Source organism: Phascolarctos cinereus, unplaced genomic scaffold (assembly GCF_003287225.1).
Source record: "Phascolarctos cinereus isolate Bilbo 61053 unplaced genomic scaffold, phaCin_HiC Scaffold_4;HRSCAF=312, whole genome shotgun sequence".
In the NCBI taxonomy this organism is placed as follows: domain Eukaryota; kingdom Metazoa; phylum Chordata; class Mammalia; order Diprotodontia; family Phascolarctidae; genus Phascolarctos; species Phascolarctos cinereus.
Window position 1 is genome coordinate 77,409,180 of NW_027555847.1, and position 22,836 is coordinate 77,432,015.

Below are 22,836 nucleotides of genomic sequence, written 5' to 3' on the forward strand. Positions count from 1 at the left end.
TAAAGTGAAAAGTTTAAATATTATCAATGATAATTCACCAGTTTATCAACATCACTCAGTCCCAATCCCATCAAGATTCTTATTACCTTTTCAGTATTGTGTGTGACCTAAGGACCACATGTTTACTTTGCAGATTATAGTACATTCATTGAATGAAAATGAAAACAAATCAACAGCACTAAATGCTGCAAGTGGTTGGGCACCCTCTTCTTTTAGAGAGGAAGTTGGGTTTTAAAATGGATGGAATGCTGTACTTGTCAGAAACTTCTGGATGCTTATCTTGCCTCAGACACTAGCTGTATGACTCTGGGGAAATCACTTAACCTCTTGGAGCCTTAGTTTCCTTAGCTATAAAAATGAAGGGGTTTTATTCAATGGACTCTGATGCCCCTTTTGGTCTATATCTGTGATCCTATAATTTTCTTAGTCTAAAATCTCAATTCTCTGATGGTTATGGTCACTCAAGTTGCGATGTAAGTTCTCGGCTTTATTTTCACAAAGGAAACAGATGTGGTCTGAACACATTTATAAAGGGAAGCCATCAAGCCTTGCCCCAGTCTCAAAGGCACTGAAAAGAGAAAGGAAAAATCCTCTTTGTAAAGTAGATAGAGATCCCCCAACTTTACTTACGTGGGGCTGGAACTTGATTTCTTGCCAATGATTAGGCCAAACCTGGAGTCTGATGGTAACTGAGAGCATTTCTCCAACATCACCAACACCAATATGTGGCAACTCTAGATTGAGTTCGGGTCCCCATGAAGTTGAGCTACAATTATGTTTTTTGGTGTGTTTTCCCCACATCCAGATGGTTATGGCTTTACAACAGTTTGAATGCTGCCAATTCAGACCTAGGGGTACATAAAAGCAGGAAAAGGAAAAGGAAAAGGGATGAAGGAGGGGAAGATGGGACCAAAGTGCTTAAATTCTTTCCACAGCTTCAGGTACTATTGTGACCCTCTCACTTATCTATTTATTTAATAAATTCCCCACCTTTACTTCTGTTTCATTGTCACCTAACAAAAACAAAGGGAAAAACATATGCACCTTGCTGCAACCAAGTATTGTGTGGAAAAGAAAAGAGAGGCTCATAAAATTTAAATGATTTGCCTTTGGTCCTGTGGCTATTAAGTGTCAGAGACAGGATTTCAACCAAGAATTTCTGACCTCTACTGCTCCACATCGCAGATATTGTATATTTTGAAAGACAGCAAATGCTGCCCTAACTATTCTCATTCTCAATACATAGAATTTACTGTGTATGTTGCAGATGCGTTGGAGTTTATATTATTAAAGAAAGCCAAAACCCAAGTCCTAAAGAGCTCTTGGTTTTCCAAGCAGAATTAATTTTTTTCAGTTTCATTGTAAATGCATTTGAAACAACATCATCTGAGGATCTCAAAATTAATTATAAGTCCACTTTGATTTTTAATTTCATATTACTGTTAGTCATGGTCATGCATGTATCGAAATATATGAATCTGCCATATTTCTAAACAGCAGCATCAAACCTTAGACTTTTTCATTCAAGAATCACTTAGCAATTTGAGAGTATGTGGCTCAAATGCACTTCTCATTCTATTCAGGTAAAGCAAATGGGGGAAAATGTACTTATTTGCTGCTCATCCTTGTAGTTATGTCCATTATTCCACCATTGTAGACCTGCACTCCCTTTTCTGTCAGTCTTTAGAGCCCAACAGAACTGTTAATCACTGCAGTCTTTGTGAGTTATTTTAAACAATATGGTCAGTGTCAAAATCCTTTCTAGCCAACTAACGTACTATTTGAACAGAATTGCAGGTGTAGCAGAGAAATGCAAAATTGCAGGTGGAGATACCTGTAGCAGATTCAACTGTCAATCATAATGTACTGTTGAACTGAGAGCAGTGGTCTTCTCTAGTTTGTTAGGCATTAGCATGAAAGCAAAGACTGAGCCTTAGTTCAATTTTTCTTATCTTACCCAGTGCCTTCCATAGAGCTTTGCACAAAGTAGATGCATAGTGAATATTTACTCAATTTAGCCTGTATTTTCTAAATGTTGCAGTCTGCCATCATGTTGTGAGAAGGGTTTATCTCCCTAGATAGTCATCAGTTCCAATTCCTTAGATAGCTATAGGGTACCTTTCAAAAAAATTTTTTTTTAATTATGAAATGAAAATGGTAGATGGACATCTATGCAAATTCATTCTCGACAGTGTTTTTCATTTTTTACTTTTTCCATTTGTTCTACTCACTCCTAAAATGGAATAACATCCTAACTATGGCAGCAAAAAGGATAAAACTCTTCTGTAGTTCCTCTAGGAGGGGACAGACAAGTTATCCTAAGGTCATCTAAGCCACTGAAGGATTTCCTCTGGATTTCTGACCGTCTAGCTTCTGAATTTAGCTGATTTCTAGGTTGTGAAAGGCATTCGTTGTTTAACAAAGAAATCAGCATTTGTTCCTAGATTTAATAGGGAGTCAATGGAGTTTTTTTTGAGCAGGGATGTGACATGGTGAGAATGGGATTTTTGGAAAATCACTTTGGCGGGTATGTGGAGGATGAAATGGAGCAGGAAGAGACTTGATGCAGAGAGGCTAATTAGATTTTTTTGCAGTACTGCAGGTAAGGGGTAATTAGAGCCTGACATGAACTAGAGTGAGAAAAGGGAACAGATTTGAGAGTTGTTGAGGAAGTAATATAGATAAGACTTGGAAACTGTATGTATTGGGTAAGAGAGAATAATTTTTGTTTGGTTTCTTAAGCATAATAATAACGAACACATATAGTACTTTAAAGTTTGCTAACACTTCATATATATATTATCTTACTTGGTCCAACAACAACCCTATGAAGTAAGTGTTATTAATTCTCTTAATTTTAAAGATGAGGAAATAAGCTCAGAGACATCAAGTTATTTGGTCAGGGTCACACAGCTATTAAACATCCAAGAAAATATTCCAAGCAGTCAGTGTTCCTGACTCCAAATTTAATACTTTATCCATTATGCCGTACTGCTCATCTTCATAGCTGTGGCATATGGTTACAAGTTAGAAAAATTGGTCCTTTTGCATATGTTACATTGAGGCAATGGTACCATAATAAGTGCCCATCCTGTTTAGCCATAACTATGTGAACCATGTTTCAATGAGCATCAACTGAGACAGCTTGGTGTGGTGGAAATAGTACTATCCCCAGAAAAAGGGAAGATTAAGTGGGAAGAAGTCCAAATCTTACCTCTGACAATTAGCTGTGCAACCTTGAGCAGTTCACTTAATCTCTCTGAGATTCAGTTTCCTCATCTGCAAAATAAATGAATTGAACTAGATGACTTCTGCAGTCCATTCCAGCTCTAACTCTTTGACACTCTTTGAGCCTCTGTTTCTTCATCTGTAAAGTGTGGATAATAGTGCTTGTAATGCCTAATTCACAGGGTTGGGAGATCAGATGAGATAAAATATGTAAGGCACTCCGTGAACCTTAAAGCCCTAAATAAGCATCAATTAGTACTAACTTTCCAAAATGTTCCTTTTCCTGGGTGTGTTTGAAAATGCCCCAAATAACTTTCTTCCAAAGTTAACATATAGGAGAATTAATTCTGCACTCCTGTTATATGTTGGAATAGAATTATCTACAATTGGATTAGTAATCAGTTTAGTCATTCTATCAACTTACAATCCATTGGAATTCATTTCCAATTCTGGTGCTCACTCAGGATCAAAGGGAATGTAACTAGAAACTCTCATTATGAACAAATGGCGCCACAGAAGCAAATGCAGAATGGCAATTAGCTTATTTTGTTTAGTCATCAGAATCAATGTCTCCTCCATCCTATCTATAAATTTGTCATTAAGGTACATACTCCAGCTGCAGCCTCGTCTCCTCTGGCTCCTAAGTACATTACATCTCATTACATTTTGCTCTGTCAGATTACCCAGGATATTGGAGCCTAGGACTAGTATTTCAGTGAGAGTTCAAGAGCTCCCCAGAGGTAAGAGCGATTATATGTGTCATTCGATGCCTCCAAATGAAGAGTTTGCCATTGGTAGTCTAGTACTCTATGTACTCTTAGACTTTTCTTTTTTCTTAGCATTTGGAAGACCACATCAACCTTCTTTTATAACTTGGAATACTTGGAACCAGTAAGTAGCACTAGCTTCACTTACCAGTAGAGGCAGACTGAGAGGAAAGCAAATCTTTGATTTGCTAGAGTTTGGGCATCACGCATATTCAGCTAGATTCTGACAGAATGTTTCTGGGAGGTATCTGGGAGACTCCTCCACCCACAAGTATTTGTGTGCTAATATTTTACTATCCTTTTCAGTTTTGAACATTCATGAATATAGAATGCAGTAAACAACAGAAATTTTGCTTTACATTCTTGATGTCTTAAAGAGATCCATGTCTTAGATGGTAGCCTCTGATTACAGTGGAAGGTTTACAGTTTATAGTTTAGCTTTCATTTGAAGCAGTGGCACATATCATCAAGTAATATAAACTTCTGATAGTCATCATACCAGGAACTCTGATTAAAATAAATCCATTCTCTTTCGGATAACATTGAAGATTAGAATTTCAATCAATTTAACTGTGTTATTAAGGGGAGAAAACCAATTCAGTAACCATCTGCCAGTAAGATGGCAAGTTTTAAATATCGTATTCTCCATTTCACTTAGATTACACAGAAGACCAATTGGCACCATGTTACCATGAGAGCTTATCCTCATCAAGGCTGTTTCATCATTTTGAATTTGAGCTTTTCCTTTCAGGCTCAGTTTCCCTCTCATTTTAGCCTTAGGTTCTTTGCAAAAGCACCCTGTTAACTCAACAACAGTGGTTTCTAGGTCTGTTAGTAGAATGCCACCATCAATTCAGTTATTGCAGAGGAGCAGGTCCCTAGAATTCATTCCACCTTGATCTTGATCACACAATGGGTCACGAGCCTATTTAGACATCTGTAGTTATGAAGACTATCCTATCGTTCTTATGGGGAATTTCATGTTTCTTATCTTTCCCAGATTTAAGCTGGATCTTTCCCAGAATTAAGGATCTTTGGGGGGCAGGGCACAGCTTGGGAGTCATTGCATTTTTTTTTTGCTTTTTGGTGAGGCACTTGGGGTCACACAGCTAGTAAGTGTCATGTGTCTGAGGCCACATTTGAACTTAGATCCTCCTGACTCCAAGGCCAGAGCTCTATCCACTGTGCCACCTACCTGCCCCTAGTCATTGCATTTAAAAAAAAAAAATACAATTGACAATTTATACTTATAATCAATGTTTCATTTCCTTCCAATTATAATTATAACTAGTATTTACATGCAGTTTAAAATTTGGGAAGCACTACATATGTATGTATATGTGTTATGTATATATGTGTATGTATGTGTATATATATATATATATTCATCATAACAACTCTGTGTAGTAATTACTATTATCCTTATCTTACAGATAAAGAAGTTGAGGTTGAGAGGCATTGGCTTTGTGCAAAAACTTTTCAATTTAATATAATCAAAATGATCCATTTTGCATTTCATAATGTTCTCTATCTCCTGTTTGGTCATAAATTGTTCTGTTCTCAATAAATCTGACAAGTGAATTATTCCTTGCTCTCCCAGTTTGCTTTATTTGTCAGCCTTTATATCTAAATCATGAACCCCAAATATTTTTTTATGAAGTTAATGAGTCAGTGGTTCTACATAGACATAGCCCTTAATTTCCTATTATTCACATTATAAGAATATAGTCAGCCAAGCATTATTCTGAAACAAGTTGAGTTTTCATTTTCAAATGCATGTCTGACTCAGCTCCCTCATTATTGATCGTTACTTCCAAATTTTTTATGCAAGGTTCTTGGCTTCTGGAGAATTTTTTAATGCTTAAAATATCTTGATAATTATATTTACATTTCAGTATTTCAAGGAGCTATGATTTCATCAGCATGGAGACTCTGTCTGTTGGCATGGATCATAATCCTTCCGTTCCTTAGGAGATGCTCTTAGTGAACTGCTGGGGCTGAAAACCAGTACATACATCATTTTGTGGCTAATGTTCTGGTAACGAGTCTCTGGATCTAGGTAGGCTGGTCTTTGGAAGCCAGATATCCAGCCTGGCACTGGAACTATCCTCACAGACCTTCTTGCTTGCTAGGGTCTGCCAGAGACTGGCATAATCATCTCCAGATCAGAATCAAACTTTAAGTTGGAATTTATGAGAGGCAGGTAATTATTTAAGCTATTGATGATATGTTTTGTTTTACCTGGTGGTGAGAAATTTTATTCTTTCCTTTCTTTGTTTTTCTATAGATCTATCAACATTACATTTAGTGTTCCTGGAATATGTGATCTCTCTGTGTCAGTATCCAATCCCCACAACCCCATCCTGTTCATTCAATGTCTTCCTGGACACATCAGAGTTGGAGGTTCAAATATTGATGGGAAACCTGCTTTTCCACTCAGGATGAAATACAGTAGCCTTTGGTTGCCTGAGAACAACAGATACTCTGCTCAGGAGCTTGGATTTGGAGTTCATACTTCTTCAGACAATATCACTTCTCTAGCATTTGATTTTGGGGATGGTACAGTAGTTCAAGCCAGCATCAAAAAAGGGTCTGATGAAGTAGAAATTATTGCTTATCACCAGTATAAAAAAGGTATGCTGCAGCTTTATAACTATCAGAAAATGGAAGCAGAATACGTTTATAGCACATAGAATAACTGATGCTTGAAGATGGAGGGTATAGCAATGGAAGGAGAAAAGAAACCTTCGTGTTTCTCACCCAACATTGATTTTTTTTTCAGGTGTTACTTCCTTGTTAAAGAGCCCTCATTTCCAGATAGAATATGGGAGACTGTCTTAGACCCTCTTTTCTTTTTCCCTATTATCTCACTTGGTAATCTCATTAGCTTCCATGTGTTCCATATCTTCTCTATGCAAATATTCCAATAACTGAATATCCAGCCCTAGTCTCTCTCTTGAGCTATGGTCACACACATCACCAACTATTTCTTGGATATCTAGAACTAGATTTCAAATTCAGCACGTTCAAGACAAAGCTCATGATCTTTTCTTCCAGACCCTCCTCTCTACATAACTTCTTTATTATTCTTAAGGGCAACACCATCTTTTCAGTTACTTAATCTCACAATTTTGGCACCATCCTAGACTCCTCACTCTCATTCATCTTATATATCCAATGTGTTGCCAAACCTTGGAGTTTTTACCTTCAAAACACTTCTAGGATATATCCCCCTCTCTCCACTTGCCACCAGTCAGTCAATAAATATTAAATACCTGCCATGTACCAAGCACGTGGTAGTGCCAACACTTAGAATATGGGAGACTGTCTTAGACCCTCTAAGTGCCAGGGATACAAAAAGAGGCAAAATGTGGTCCTTTCCCTTAACTCCACTACTTGGTTTCCCTCGCTTCCTTCCAGACAGCTCTAGTCATAACTTTTGCAGGGTGCCTTTACTCCTTTACTTCTCTCCTCCCTCCAAAACCTTACAGATTCTCTTCCCTCTCCTCTGTATAGCTTATATCTACCTCGTTGTTTGCATATTGTCTCCCCCATTACCATATGAGCTTCTTGAGGTCAGGAATGGTATTTTTCTTTCTTTGTGTCCCCAGGGCTTAGCACAATGCCTATTTAATACTTGTTAAATGCTATTAACTGCCTGAATGACTTCAAATATTAATTCATGATTTGTTTCTGCATTCTGTAGTGCATTTAAAACAAGACTCACTTAAATATCTATCTTGTTAAAATAAGTTGTTCTACAGTAATATCTAGTTGTTCCTCCCCCACCCCTTGATATCTTATGAATTTAAGCGATTTTGTAAAATTCACTTTGAAGTTAGGATAAGAAATAACTTTAGGGAAAAGTGTGAATGATGATATTCACCATTTAAATGATACAGCAGTATTTACTCCTCCCATCCCAATAACATTGCAATTCTGGGGAAAACTGTATATTGCTTGCATCATCATCTGCCCTGCTACCAGTATATGAAACCATATATGCAAACACAGTTTGGGACAGATTTTTTTTTCCACTCTTTTGATCACTATATGCTTTCCTAAGTCCTCATGTAAAACATTCACATTCACTGCTTTCTCATATGCACATGCATGCACAAACATTTTTGGTCCTTCAGAATATCTACTGACTATTTTCTTCATTTTATTCCCTGACAACCTGTCCTGTGATCACCTGCCTTCTATCTCATCCTGATAGGAAGTCAAAGACTGAGGGAAGAGAAATTTACTTCATACTAAAGAGATGGCTGATTTTAGTTTGGTGTCTTCACAAAATATTTTCTTTAATCTCTCAAAAATATTTTATTATAAGTGAAATTATCCTGTGGAAGGCATTTTATTATAGATTCTCATATTTAACCATATCTAATAATGGTACTATAAAAACTGTTTCATCTTTAAATATATATATGTATATATTAAAGTTATACTTATATTTTAATATGTTTAATTGATATTTAATAAAATGTATATCTAATGTTATTATTTTTCCTCAGAGGGCATATATATGATCAAAGTGATTATTTTCAATGAGTTTCATAGAAATGAAAAGGAGTTAGGACCATATTATGTAGAAATATCTCAAGATGATTTGGGAGTATTTATGAATTCTAGCAGTGTCCATAAGGATGAAGTTCTACTTTTTGCCAGCTCCTTCCAAAGAATGACAACTGGAGTATATACCAGAAGCATGAGCAATTATACCACCTCTGTGAATAAAGGCAAGTACCTCATTTAACTTTAACTTATATCATTCAAATTCCTGTTAACCATAGATAGGATTTCTTTCCACAAATGTAGGTTATTATATTTTGGGTATCTACCTCCCTATATGAAATTCATCATAGCATTTATTCTTAGCCTACTCACATTATACTTTAAAAATTCACCAATTATAGATGCAATCATAGAGCAATCATAGGATGTAGAAATGGAAGGAATTTAGAGATCCATTAGCCCAAGACTCTTTCACAGATGAAGAAACTGAAGCACAGAGAACTGAAGTGAGTTGCCCAGGGTCACACTTGAAGTAGCATAGCCAAGATCTGAACCATTACGTATTGCTTCCAGTTTATCTAGTATGTCTGAAAATAACTGTTTGTGGCATTAGGAAGTAGGTGGGATGTGTGTCTTTTAATGATAACCTGGTGAGAGAAAAATACTTTCAAGCTAATTGGTTACTACTATTTTACTGACTTCTTTAGCTTCTGAATGATAGAATTATCTTCAAATTAAAACTATCATTCTCACTCCAACAATTTAAATCTTGTTCAAAATTAATGAGAGAAACCCTGAATACTGTTTTGTTAATGAGTGACTACCTCATCATTAGGGCAGCTAGATGGCACAATGGATAGAGTGCTGGCCTAGAGCCAGGAAAACTTGAGTTCAAATCTGGCCTCAGCTGTTTAACTAGCTGCATGATCCTGGGCAAGTCACTTAACCCTGTTTGCCTCAGTTTCCTCATCTATAAAATGAACTGGAGAAGGAAATGACAAACCACTCCAGGATCCTTGTTAAGAAAATTTCAAATGGGGTCATGAAGAGTTGGACATGTTTGAAAAATGACTTAACCATAGCACCTTATTCTTCTTCATGAGATAATTCTTCTCTCTTTTAAAGAAATAGATCAGTTTCACATTTCACTCACATGAAGGTAAATAAGAATCCTAATGTATCAGTGAGAGAAGAGACAGAGTAGATGAAGTGTTACACTTGAAGTCAGGGAGATGTGGGTTCAGTTCACCACCAGTACTTAATAGTTACATGACAATGGGCAAGTCACAACCTTTATGGGCTTCTCGCAAAGCTCTAAGACAAAATTACAGATGGTTGGTGAGTTCTAATATAGAAGAAATCACAGATCCTATGTATATTGACATAATATACCATGCTCAGTTTTATGACCATTAAATTAATGAGTTTTTTTTTGAGAAAATGAAAAAATCAGATTTAAAGGTGACCCCTGATAATCAGTATAAAAAGAGAATGTGGAATATGGTACATAGAGTAGGAATTTTAAAACCAAAGTATTAGAACTAAATAGTGATGCTATATTTTAAAATAATTTTCGTGATTAACCAACATTAACCATGACTAAAATGAAAAACATTGTCTCAAAGGACAAGAGGTTTAAAGAAAATTCGACTAAGAGAAAATCTGTGACTAAATTCAGGCTTCTGTTCCTGAATTTCTGCACATTCCATCTTCCTTTTTGGATTTTTTCTAAGTGTTAGGGGAGCCAAGTGGAAAAGTATAAGTTTTTTGACAATGTGTTCCCTGAGATAGAGAATTGAGGCTATAATTATGTTTTCTTTTACATAATATATGACATTTTATTTTCCATATTTAGGACCCATTGTTATGCATAAATTTTCATCTACTTCTTCATACAATGTGTTTCTGATGGTCCTGGATAGAGCAAATGGTTACCAAGATTGGGCCAGTGTGAATGTTCAGTATCAAATGCAAGGTGAGGGATGTCTGCAGTCCTGCATTTCGCAAAATCTTTTCTGCATGTTTTACTCTGACAGTGCAGGTCTTAGAAAAACATAGGTCTTCTCTCAGCATTTCTTCAAGTTTATTACCTGTTCATTGATTTCATTTATCTTTAGTTATCTCATGAAAAATGGGTTTGCATTCTGCCTCTTTTTTAAACCATTTACACACTGGTCCAGAATGCAAGCTAAGGTCTGAAGAGACTTAATGAGGCAAATTGAAAAAAAAAAGTCAGTCTGCCTTAGTAATGGGACTGCTCCATTCCTCCATCTTTCTCTTACTACTGCCATCACTCCTTATGGCAAGCCACTACCCCGTTGTCACTCTCTCTAAATCTTCCTGCTATGCTAATTGTTATAGGTTAAATGAATATTATCTCTAAACACTGCACAGTTTTTCTTCCATATTTAGAATGCGTTTCCTTCTCACCACCACCTCTTAATATCACATGCCAACTCCAATGGAGACCTTTCCTGCAATCTCCAGTTGTTAGTGCTTTTTTATTCTTTAAGTTATTTTGAATTTGTATATACTTTGTGTTTACTTTCCTTCTATTCATATTATAATTTTTACCCTCTCCACTCATTAGTATTTGATATTCTTGACTTTGCAGAGACTCTTTTTCTTTTAATTTTTTTTTTAATTCCCAGGGCCTAGAACAGTGCTTTGTATGTATCAGGTAATTAATATATATATTTGTTGGATTATCTGGAGAGAGCTACAAGAATTTAACCATAGATTACCAAGGTTTGCAGAATAATTATTTAATGCTTCCCTTTAAGCCTTCTTCAGATGAAAGGCTCAAATAAAAAAAGGATTGGCTATGTTATTTTGCTGTTTATGATTGTGATGTGTGTTTGATTCAATCAAGGGTCATGTAATATTGTTGCCTACACATTATTGCCTATTTACATACATTGTTGCTTATTTTCTTACACTCCCATCTTTAGGTAAGAGTCGTTCATTTTGGTGTGTGTATAAAAAAGAGTTGGTAGTAACAACTCCTGAACTAACTCATTTATGTCCTTGTTCCTCTTTTCCCCCAAACATTTGTAACCCTGATTCTTTTTCCTACAGCTGTTTCTATCTTTACAAATGGCACAGTGTTTGCCGCTGATTCTGAGATCACATTTTTTGTTCTTACAAATGAAACGAGTCCTCTTGAGTTTGTTTGGCATTTTGGAGATGGTTCATGGGAGAGAACAACTTCAAAAAGTGTTAAGAAAAGATACAGTGTGCCCAAGCGGTATGTAAAATTGGTCATATGAGATTTCAACATTGTAGTCATTTTTAGTTTGTAGCATATCAAGGTAGCTTTTATTCAATATGGAGATCATTTGGATTGTTATGATGCTGTTAACTATACTTTGATTCCTCAATGGCTGTGGCCTCAGTGATGTGCGTGATCCTTCCAACAGTGTTGATCACAATACATCCATGCCTTCTCATCATGGATAATTCTTGATCATGTTCTTCAATAAATCTTCCATTAAGGCTCTATCTAGTACTCTTAAGGCTTTCCTCTGGGTCTTATAACATTTTCAGAGAACCAGTATAGTAACTGAGGCATTGATCTATTACCCTCTATTTCTTACTACATAACTAGTCAACCTCCTTTTCCAATTATATATTTTCTACTCAAGATGTTTTATAGCACTCCCTGTGAGTAATTCATCATTGGTAATATGCTATAGTCTACTTGCATGCAACATGCACTTCTCTGTTGCCCTTTAAATCATTCACTGTAGTATCACCAGAAGAATATTGGTGATTAAAAAAAAAGTTTTTGTGTCAAGAAGCTTGTTTTTAATACTATATATTGGAGGAGGGAACTGGCCAATGGAACCCATTTCAATTATAACCATTCACCAAGCTGACATGGGGTGTTTTGGCTGCTTTAGTTACAAATACAGATTCAGGTTCTTTGGGATTCATTTCATCTCTCCAAAACAACAAAAAATCTTTTTCCTTGCTGGAGCATTCTGTTAAAGAGCACAAATTCAACTCCCAAATTGTCATTTATCTTTAAGTATCTCAGGATTGGAAATCCTCTGTAATTCAGGCCTTGGAAGGTTATACTGAATTTCATGTATGTTTCTATTCTAGTCACTTGATTCTCCTCTCTGTGGCTTTTCCAACTTTCAGGTATCATGTGATAGTTAATGCTGCCAATGAGATCAACTCTGTTGCCTCTGACATTCACACTATCAGTATAGAGAGGAAAATTGTTCCAAATCGGCTTGTGTCCAGCCCGTCAGCTCTGATAAATTCCAGTGTGAATTTTGAGTGCAGAATCAATTTTGGTACAAATGTTAGTTACCTGTGGAACTTTGGGGATGATACTATCCATCCTGGGAAGTGGACTGAGAGCCACATATATAAGAGGTAGGTTGATGATAATTGCTCAGTTTGCAAAACTTTGTACAAACAGAATTGACTCCCATGTTATTAGGCATCTGATGCTATTCAGTCACTCATGAAATATTTTCTGAACACCTTCTATGTGTCCAGTCTTATTCTGGGTGCCTCAAACTACAAAGAAGTAAATACTAGACGTGGTTCCTGCCCATAATGAACTTACAGTTTGTTTGGAGAATCAAGAATGCATAAAACAATGAAAAACTCAGTATTAACTACATATGAGCATTATACTCTAATATAATTCAGTACTGACAAATTACTGAAGTGTGTGTCACATGTAATTAAGACCAATAAAAAGTAATAATTAATATTAACATAGAGCTTTGGTGTTACAAAAACATATATATATATATATACATACATATATAATCTTATTTGATATAATAATTCTGTGGCATAGGCAAGCATAAATATTAATTTCATTTTAATAAATGTTTATTAAGTGCCTATTATTTATAAGGAATTGTGCTGGGCTATTAGGATACCAAGATGAAAAATGGCACAGTCCCTGCTATGAAAAAGTTTATAGTCTAATAGGTGGGATGGAACACAAAAGATATATGGATACAAGAGATAAGGACAGGTGGAATGTGATAAAAGTCAAGTAAAGCTTCAGACAAAGAATATTTTAAAAAATCTTGATGAAAAAAAATGCTTTTGGGAAAAGAGAGAGGTGTGGCATAGTAGGGAAGCCAGAGAAGGTTCCCTAGAAGAGATGTCATCTGAGCTTGGTCTATGCATATGTGTATTAGAGGTGGGGAAATCATGAGAGAAGGAGCAACCTGTATGGGAGAGGATGGTCAAGGCTGTGTTGGCTTCTTGAAGAAGCCAGGTTTCAATTGAGCACCAGAGTAAGAAAAGGGCATGACATAAAGGGGAGTCTATTAATGATAGAGTTGTGATTACAGAGGGCACAATAGGAAAGGGAGGGGTCAGAAGACAGTATAACATCTTAGTTTTTCTAGTTGTGTGGTTATGCTGTACTAAGCATCCCTTCTTTTTAGCTCAGCCCCAACCTACCTTGAGGCCAGTGTAATACATTTGTAAGACAGTTAGCCAGTGTTAGAGAAGTCTATGACCATGAAACCAAAATTTAAATTTCAGACCTCTGTGTGCATTGGCATAGTGAATTTCTCAAAACTTCCTTTACTGATGTAGATCAAAAGTAGTTTGTGACTTACAGTCTTGAGAAATCAAGAGGTTAAGTGACTTGACCAAGAAGACACAACTAATGCGTTAGAGGCAGGGCATGAACTCATGCATTCCTAAGGCTGTCATTCTACCTGCACTATACCACAATGCCTCTGACATGCTCTAGTGACCTGAGATAAATGGTCATATATTATTATTACTACTAATAAGAAAAATATAGATGCAGTGTTTTAATGTTAACTAATTACTTTCCCTCCAACAACATTGTTAGGGACAATTATGTGTTATTGTTGTTCAGTGATTTTCCAATCAAATTAGACGCTTTGTGAGCCTCTTTGGGGTTTTCTTGGCAGAGATACGAGAGTGGTTGGCCATTTCCATCTCCAGCTCATTTTACAGATGAGGTAACTGAGGCAAACAGGGTGAAGTGACTTGCCCAGGTCACATAGCTAGTAAGTGTCTGAGGCCAACCTTGAACTCAGGAAGATAAGTCTTCCTGACTCCAGGTCCAAGACTGTATCCACTGTGTCACTTAACTGACCAGGTACAGGTATTGTCAAGGATTATTATCGCCAAATTACAGATGAAGAAACTAAGGCAAAGAGCGTTTTAAGTAACTTCTGCAGGGTCACAGAACTAGTAATTTTCTGAGCTAAAACAGGAACACATGTCTTCTGACTCTCAAACCAGTGACTCTTTCATGTTATCTCTGATATGTAATAATAACTCGAATCCTAAAGATGACAATAATAGTAACAACTATATTTTAAATATTCCACAGTGAAGAATTATTATGGTTGCTATTTTGCTAACCAATATCTTCATTTCTACGTATTTGATTTTTTTTAGGGAAGGAGAATTTACAGTGGAGGTTCTTATCTTTAATAGTGTCAGTATTGCAGCTCTAAAAAAGCAAGTTTTCATCGTGCCCCAGCCCTGCCAGCCACCTTTGGTGAAAAACATGGGGCCTGGGAGAGTACAGGTACAGTTGAAGCTTTGTAAAATATTTTGGAAATCTTCAGCATAGCTCCTAAATTTGAATCGGCATTAAACATAGGGAAAGCTTTGACTTATGAAATGATGCTTTGTATTTTTATCCTGCTTCAGCTTATACAATAGGAGGGTTTGTGAATGGGGCATCTTGTCTGTAGGTCAACAGTGTCGTGTGAGCTGGGAGAAATTTCTATCAGCCTTAGATGTAAATGGAAAAGTATTATTTTTCTGACAAATGAATAGATCCTTTCTTCATGTATATTATACCTCGTCTTATGCAGAGCTTGATTTGGGGAGAGAAAGATTTTTTTTTTATTGTAGTACAGGGAAAATCATAGAACTTTTGGGCAAGGAAAGAATTTTGTGAACTCAGGATGAAAAAATGAATCTAATAAATCCAATAAGCATTTAATGGACCTCTATTATGTTCAGAACAATGCCCTAGAAAAAGAAAGGGTCATAATGTTTTGTGAATATTCTGTTAATTTAGTTCTCTGATGTAGGGCAATTACTTTGAGATTGTAAAGTTGATCAAGTGAAAAGTCAGATCCCCAGAGAAAATTCAGCCCTACATGTGTGTAGATTTTCTGCATTAGTTTTACCATTACTATAAATTTTGTTGTCAATAGTACTTTTTCAGTGCTTCACAGGTCCATGATTTCTTCATTGTGGAGACACTCTCAACTAGTGCAGATCACATCCATTTTTTCCCTTAGGAATCATTCTTCTCAGTTGCTATTGCTAAAAATTTCATTGCCTTGTGGTCTACCTTCTGGTGACAAATCTTTTCCCAAATTATGTAGGCTGTTGGTCAGACAACAGACCATTAATCTTTGAAACATAGAATAGATGGGTAGAATTTTTTTCCCTTGTTCTGAGAGTGAGGGCTAAGCTAGATTATGATTGTATAAATACATAAATCCCTAATCCCTAGTCTAATAACAGCAGTGTTGCCATCCATAAGTGGAGCAAAGTAAGGGGCAAGAGGTAGACAGCTTTCTGAGAGTCACAGAGAATTTAATATTGCTCTCAGACCACTCTCTGGTGTTGGATGGAGTGCACAAGTATTTTTGTGATCAATAGCCTTTGGCTGCTTTATTGAATAGGTCAGGGTATTTGATCAGTAGCCACCATGGGGGTCAAATTTGGCAATGTCTGCTTCACCAGGCCTGAACTCAAATTTTGGTGGGATTGTCCCCTCGGAGGATAGATAAGACATGGAAGGGATGTTGTTTTTGTAAGTGCAGATAGGATGTACCACCTATTTTGCTGTTGTCTTAAATGATTTCCTATTCTGTAAGACAGAATTTTGTGCTTTAACTAGAAGATCAGTGAACACACACACATACACACACATACACATATATCTGGACTTCTGATTTCATTGTTGTAGGGCAGTGGTGTCAAACTCAAATTAAAATAGCCACTCAACTATATGTGAGGATTGCTAGAGGTTGCATATTGACTTAGAAAATCACATAGTAACAGTATCTACATTCTATTGTATTTTATTTATTTTTAATATATATATTTTATTTATTTTATTAAATATTTTCCAATTATATGTAAAACAAATTTTAGTAATCATTTGAGAAATTGAGTTCTAATTTCTCTTTCTCCCTTCCACCCTTCCCCCCTCCTTGAGAAGACAAGCAATTTGATATTATACATATGAAGTCATGCAAGACTTTGCCATGTTGCAGAAGGAAATGTAAACAAAAAATAAAACAAGAAAAATTAGAATTTTTTTTGAAAGGCATGCTTCAATCTGCATTCAGAGTTTACCAGTTCTTTCTCAGAGACGGATAGCATTTTTCTTCATGGGTCTTTTGGAATTATCTTGGATCCTTGTCTTGATTAGAGTAGCTAAGTCTTTAATAGTTGATCATCCTGTCAATATTGTTGTTACTATGTACAATATTCTCCTGGTTCTTCTCACTTCACTTTTCATCAATTCCTATAAATCTTTCCAGGTTTTTCTGAAATCACCTGCTTGTCATTTCTTATAGCACAATAATATTCCAACACAATAATATACCACAATTTATTCATTTGTTCCCCAATTGATGGACATCTTCTCAATTTCTAATTCTTTGTTACCACAAAAAGAGCTGCTATAAATCTTTTTGTACAAATGGGTTCTTTCCTCTTTTCTTTGCTCTCTTTGGAATATAAATCTTTTAGTGGTATTGCTGGGTCAAGGGGTATGTGCAGTTTTATATCTCTTTGGGCATAGTTTCAAAGTGTTTTTTAAGATTGTTTGGCTTAGTTTACAACTCCATCAGTAGTTCATTAGTGTCTCATTTTTTACAAATTCCCTTCAGCATTTATCACTTTTCTTTTTTTATCATGTTAGCCAATCTGATAGATGTGAGGAGGTACCTCAAAATTATTTTAATTTGCATTTCTCTAAGCAGTAGTGATTTAGAGCTTTTTTTCACATGACTATTGATAGCTTTGATTTCTTCTTCTGAAAATTATCTGTTCATATCATTTGACTGTTATCAACTGGGAAATAGCACTTATTTTTATAAATTTGACTCAGTTCCCTATATATTTGGAATGAGACCTTTATCAGAGAAATTTGCTATAAAATTTTTTACCAATGAGGTTTAAGCATTGCCTGCCCCCACCTCTTCCCCGCCACCATTTCCCCTTTCACTGTTATGATTGAAATTAAAGTTTAACTGAGGCACAAAGCTCCAAGTATGATAAATTTATCTGCAAAGTGCTGATTTGCCAATAAGTAGGGTATCAGCCTCCACAGGAAGCTAAGATCCTGAAAGAGGGATGACAAAACATTTTAATAGAAAAAATGTGAAACATTCAAAAATAGAAGGAAGCATCGTATATGGAGAAAACAATATGGTTACAAAATCTGAAGCATCATAGGCTTGGGAGCCAATTTGATTAGCTGGAAATGGAAAATGTGGGGTTAGTAACAACCTCTCACTAGCAAATTCTGATTAATTCAGTATACCTGCAAGTCTTTTAAGTGGTGTGGAGATAATTAAGGAGATTTCCTTGAATCAAAGAGATTAACAGAAAAACTGAACTTCTAAACTTATCCCAGAGATGATGAAATATGACCTAAGCAGTTATACCAAATGTTAAGTGGTTGGTGCAGAATAGAATAAATTACACAATAGAATCAATTTGATTTTTTTCAGTTCCCCCCTTTGATCAATGGGAAACATGTCTTCCATGGATCACTTATCTATATGCTAATTCTATAAAATTTTTAGCATGGTCATTATTAGCAGTGTGCACTAACATAAGCTTTTCTGATACAAGTTTGGAACAGGCTTTAACACAACAACAAACACAAAGTATAAAAATAGTAATAAGACGGGGCAATAAGAGCCCATTTACTGAGGGTGGCTAGCAGGCAATTTCCTTGCATCCAAGTGAACCAAGAAGAAGGATTTCACCAGTGTTCACCTGGAGGAGGTATTCGTGTTTCTGTTATAACTCACTGGATCTTGTGTAGGCTTGTCACAATTTTTCCTGACTGGTTAATATAAGAACAACAAGTTTGATTAATTATACAGAGCACAAGCCCTGCTTTGAGTTGCAGTAAGAGTATCTAAAACATATGATTTTGCAAAGCCTTTTGAGCAACAGAACCTGCCTCAATCTAGAGCAAGCCTGCACACCTTGTGGCCTGCCAATGGATTTCAGGGGGCCCATGAAAACTGTACAGGTTGTTTTCCATAAGCGACTTGCAGGCCACAGGTTGTGCAGGCCTGATCTAGAGGGAGGAAATGGACTCGCTTTTGGCCCGAGCCAGCCTCTCAATTTCAAGTGAGAGACTCAAATTAATTGGAGGACACACCAAGGACTAATTTAAGAGGGGAGTTTTTGCATGTTATCAATGTAACTAAGAAAACTAAGCAAACATAAGCACCATGAAACAAAAAGGGAAATTAATGCAATCATTATCATCAATATTAACTAATATCAAGTATCCTTGTGTCCTAATAACCCACTCCCAATCTCTTTTTAATCAACACATTTCATCTTGTATCCCAGATGTCCCGTGTAGTAATCTAGTCCCTGAAAACATCTTCCCTTGTACATTCTGGAATGAACCTTGTTCCAAGGGTGGCTCTCACAAGTGCTCCTCCTAAAATAGATTTGCTTCTCTGGTTCCAAATCACTTGCAGAGAACCTTTGGTAATTTTGCTAAAATCTGCTAAAATTGAACAGGATTCAATACAATTTAGTACAACCTCTTAAATTTACTTTTCCCAATAGGTGGTTCATGTGGTGAAATTCAACTCAACTCTTATGGTTCTGATCTTATTAACAATAGAGCTGTAAGTTGAACATTAAATTAAGAACCCATAACTCACCTAAAACCTCAGAGAATTTTGATTGTTACATACTGCTTACTGTTTCTACCCACAAGGGGTGGGGTGAGAGAGATATTATTTTTATATAATAACTACTATCTAAGGGATTGGCATATTTCATATTCGCATTCTGTTGTTGGAGGTGTTGGAGTATTGCAGCAAAAAGATTAATTATATTAAAAAATGCAGCTTTACCTACTGTGGTTAGAGAAATTTGCTGTGAAAGGAAGAAGCAGAGACATGGTTGTAACAGCATCAAGATTGTTTCCCTAGGCCTAAGCTCAAGACCACAGAATGACTCAACATAAGTATAATAAGATAAAGCATCCCTGTTTGATTTTAGGTAAGAATCATAGTAACTGTTTGAAACAGCCACTCATATAGCAAGATTCCCCATTATTCACAGGGTTATCATAGCCAGGCTCAGGATTAACCAAGTAGGAAACACTCCTGTTCAAAACAAAATAATACAATGGGGAAACTGAGTCAAGAGGATCTTACCTTTGGCTATGCCAAGGTTGTCCCCTCAACTTTTCCCAGGTACATATAGCCACCTGTAGCAGTTCTCAGATCACACTCCCTCTGAGCAGCTCATGGTGTTTCTTTTGAATAGTGGCTTACTGACTTAATGATCATTCAGACAATTATACCTAAATTCAAAACCAATAGGGCTATCAAATTACAGTCCCAAAAGATTTTACTTCTAATGAGAAGTTTTACTAATCACAGCTTAGGGCTGTATGTACTTATTATTATTTCTCTCATGTTGTATTAATAATTAACAATAAAAAGTTTACCAAGCCTTTAAAAAATATTCATTCTTCTCCTTCTCCTTTTCTTTTTTCTCCTCCTTCTCCTTCATCATTGTTTTTCTTCCTTCCTTTCCCTCCTCCTCTCCTCTCCCTTTTCCTCTTCTTTTGAAATCAAGAAAATAATTACATTCTACAATTCTACATAGTTAGTGAATATATGGTAGTTCACTCAAAAAAACTTCTAGAAAACACTGGTTAGTTATTGTAAATTTCCAGACTAACAAATATCTACATCTTAAGGCATTGTACATAAATCCCTTCAGGCAAAAATAAATCTTTAAGACTAAAGTCTGTTAAGACTAAGTTGATTCAAGATATAACTTCAATATATATTATTCCAGGTATACTTTCATAACTTTCATAATCACAAATCATCACATAAATCACTTCAATACTATAAACAAACTTGTACTTCCCCTTCTTCTTCCCCCCACCTTTTGCAAGGAGTTGTGGTGGGTAAAAGATGAAATGACTGAGGAAACGAAGGTTTGAGCTTCCAAGTATAATGCTTTATTAAGCAAGGCATGCCAATTGCCTTACTAATTGAGACCAGGCCCCTTCCTCAGCCTAGGGCTATATCCCAAATAGAGGAGGAGGTGACTTTTACATACTCAAAACAGTTAATCAAATAAGAACAATTAATTAAAAGGAAAAAATACAACATTAGGTAATCTGATTTTTAGTTGGATGAAAGATTAAGGACTTTCCAAGTTGGAAGCAGGAGATTGAACAGGTGCCTAGGGTTGTATAGCTAGTTATATGTCAGAAGCTAGATTTGAACCAGGTGTTCTTGATTCTTCTTTATCCCCATGACACACTGGCTCATATTTTTGTTTGCCTGTTTCTAAAGAAAAATTAATGTAGAAAATCAATTTTATTGAATGAATAAAAAATTTCTTAAGCACTTGCAATGTGTCAGGCACTGTACTAAGCTATAGGGATAAAATACAAAAAGCAAGAATTCAAGGAGCTTATATTCTAGTAAGGGGACACAACTCACAAAGCAGAGTTGTGGACCCAGAGAGTGTATTTGTTCAAGGAAGTCACAGGGCTGGTGAATGGGGTCATATGACTCCATGATTGATGTGCCTTTTCAGGAAGGATAGTGGTGATTTGATTAATGTTCCCAGAGCAAAAATGGGGTAGTTGGGTTGGAGGGCAGCTATGCATACAGCAGCATGGCAGGAAGATGGCTAAAGTACAGGTGAGGTGGGTCTGGGATATCCTATATATGATGAACTTACCAATTGGATTGGGTGGAGAAAGGGATGGTTGGAGGCTAAGGCTGGAGTACAGCAGCATGGCAGGAGGACCTTTAGTGTCATTGTAATTTATGATTTCAGATACAGTGGTATATTAGAGGAGTAGACTCAGAGCTAGGAAGAACCATGGTTCAGTTACTTACCAGCTATATGAGCCTGAGGAAGTCATGTAGCCTCTATATTACTCATGCAACTCACTAGGACTTATCTGCTAAGTCATAGAGGGGTTGCTAAATGCATGAGTGGAGAGAGGTCCCATGGTGAGAGTTCCCTGCACTGTCTAAATCACAAGTTTTTTATGTATTTGTGTAATTTCAGATTCCATGGAAACTTTAATGAGACATCTTTTCTTTTGATGTTTAGATTTGGCGACATCAACCTCTTAAACTTGGAGTTACCTTTGAAGCTCCCATTCAGTGTGACATTTCCCGAGGCCTTAACTACAGTTGGTCCTTAATAAAGTCTGATGGCTCACTAGTGTTGTTTCCAACTGCTCTCAACAGGCACAGACAAACCATTCTTCTTCCCAGCTACTTTCTGGAATATGGAAACTATACTGCACTTGCAAAGGTTTGCTTGCTAACTAAGAATGATGGTGTTTTTAAAAGCCTCATCTTCTGAGGAGAAATAAATTAACTTTACATTCAAACTTGCATAATGAGATTGCTATTTACCAGTGTTTCATGGATGACTGACTATACAGTAAAAGCTCATTATTTCTTACTCTGTTAATTTGTACCATCTAGGGGAAAAAAAAGGTTTGCTAAGAAAATTAATAGTGTAAGCAACACTTCAAGGAAAGTGCTTAATCTATTTAAGAGAAGAAATTATTTTCAAGCACTTCATTTACATAAAACAATTGCTATGCTAATTACAAATCCTTTTCATTTAATAATTATGATAGATACCCACAGGATACATATTTGGTAATGTTTTTATTTTTTTGTATATATATGTTTTATATAAATAAAAAAGCATTGTTTAGGAATATTCTAAAACTCACATTTTCACTTCTTCAGTCTTGACTTTACCAAAATAGTTGTAATTTGTGATATTTTAGTAAACATGACATAGCTTTGATAAGGACAGCCTAACCTTTTCTGCCAGTTCAACTTGGGAGGTGGCTTTCAATTTTCATAACGTACATGTCCGATCTGGGCTACAAAATACTCCTTCTTTAAAAGGCTCTTTGAGCAAGTCCTGTAGTTCTGCAGTGAAAATCAAGCCAATAGGATTGTGAATTAGAGGCATTAACAGGATATTGAAATAATTATATGTGCTGAGACTTGAACTCCCATAGCATTCATTTATTTATCCAACATTTATT

General features: G+C 36.1%; 1 protein-coding gene across 1 annotated transcript in view; it reads left to right on the forward strand.

Moving 5' to 3' along the window:
• The window catches only part of PKD1L1 (polycystin 1 like 1, transient receptor potential channel interacting), a 146,883-nt gene that overhangs the window by 14,569 nt on the left and 109,478 nt on the right, over positions 1-22,836 (forward strand). The window contains 7 exon segments of the mRNA XM_078151688.1: positions 6,283-6,629; positions 8,513-8,713; positions 10,372-10,488; positions 11,592-11,760; positions 12,660-12,899; positions 14,937-15,069; positions 21,873-22,079. Of these exon segments, the coding sequence (XP_078007814.1) occupies positions 6,283-6,629; positions 8,513-8,713; positions 10,372-10,488; positions 11,592-11,760; positions 12,660-12,899; positions 14,937-15,069; positions 21,873-22,079 (1,414 nt within the window).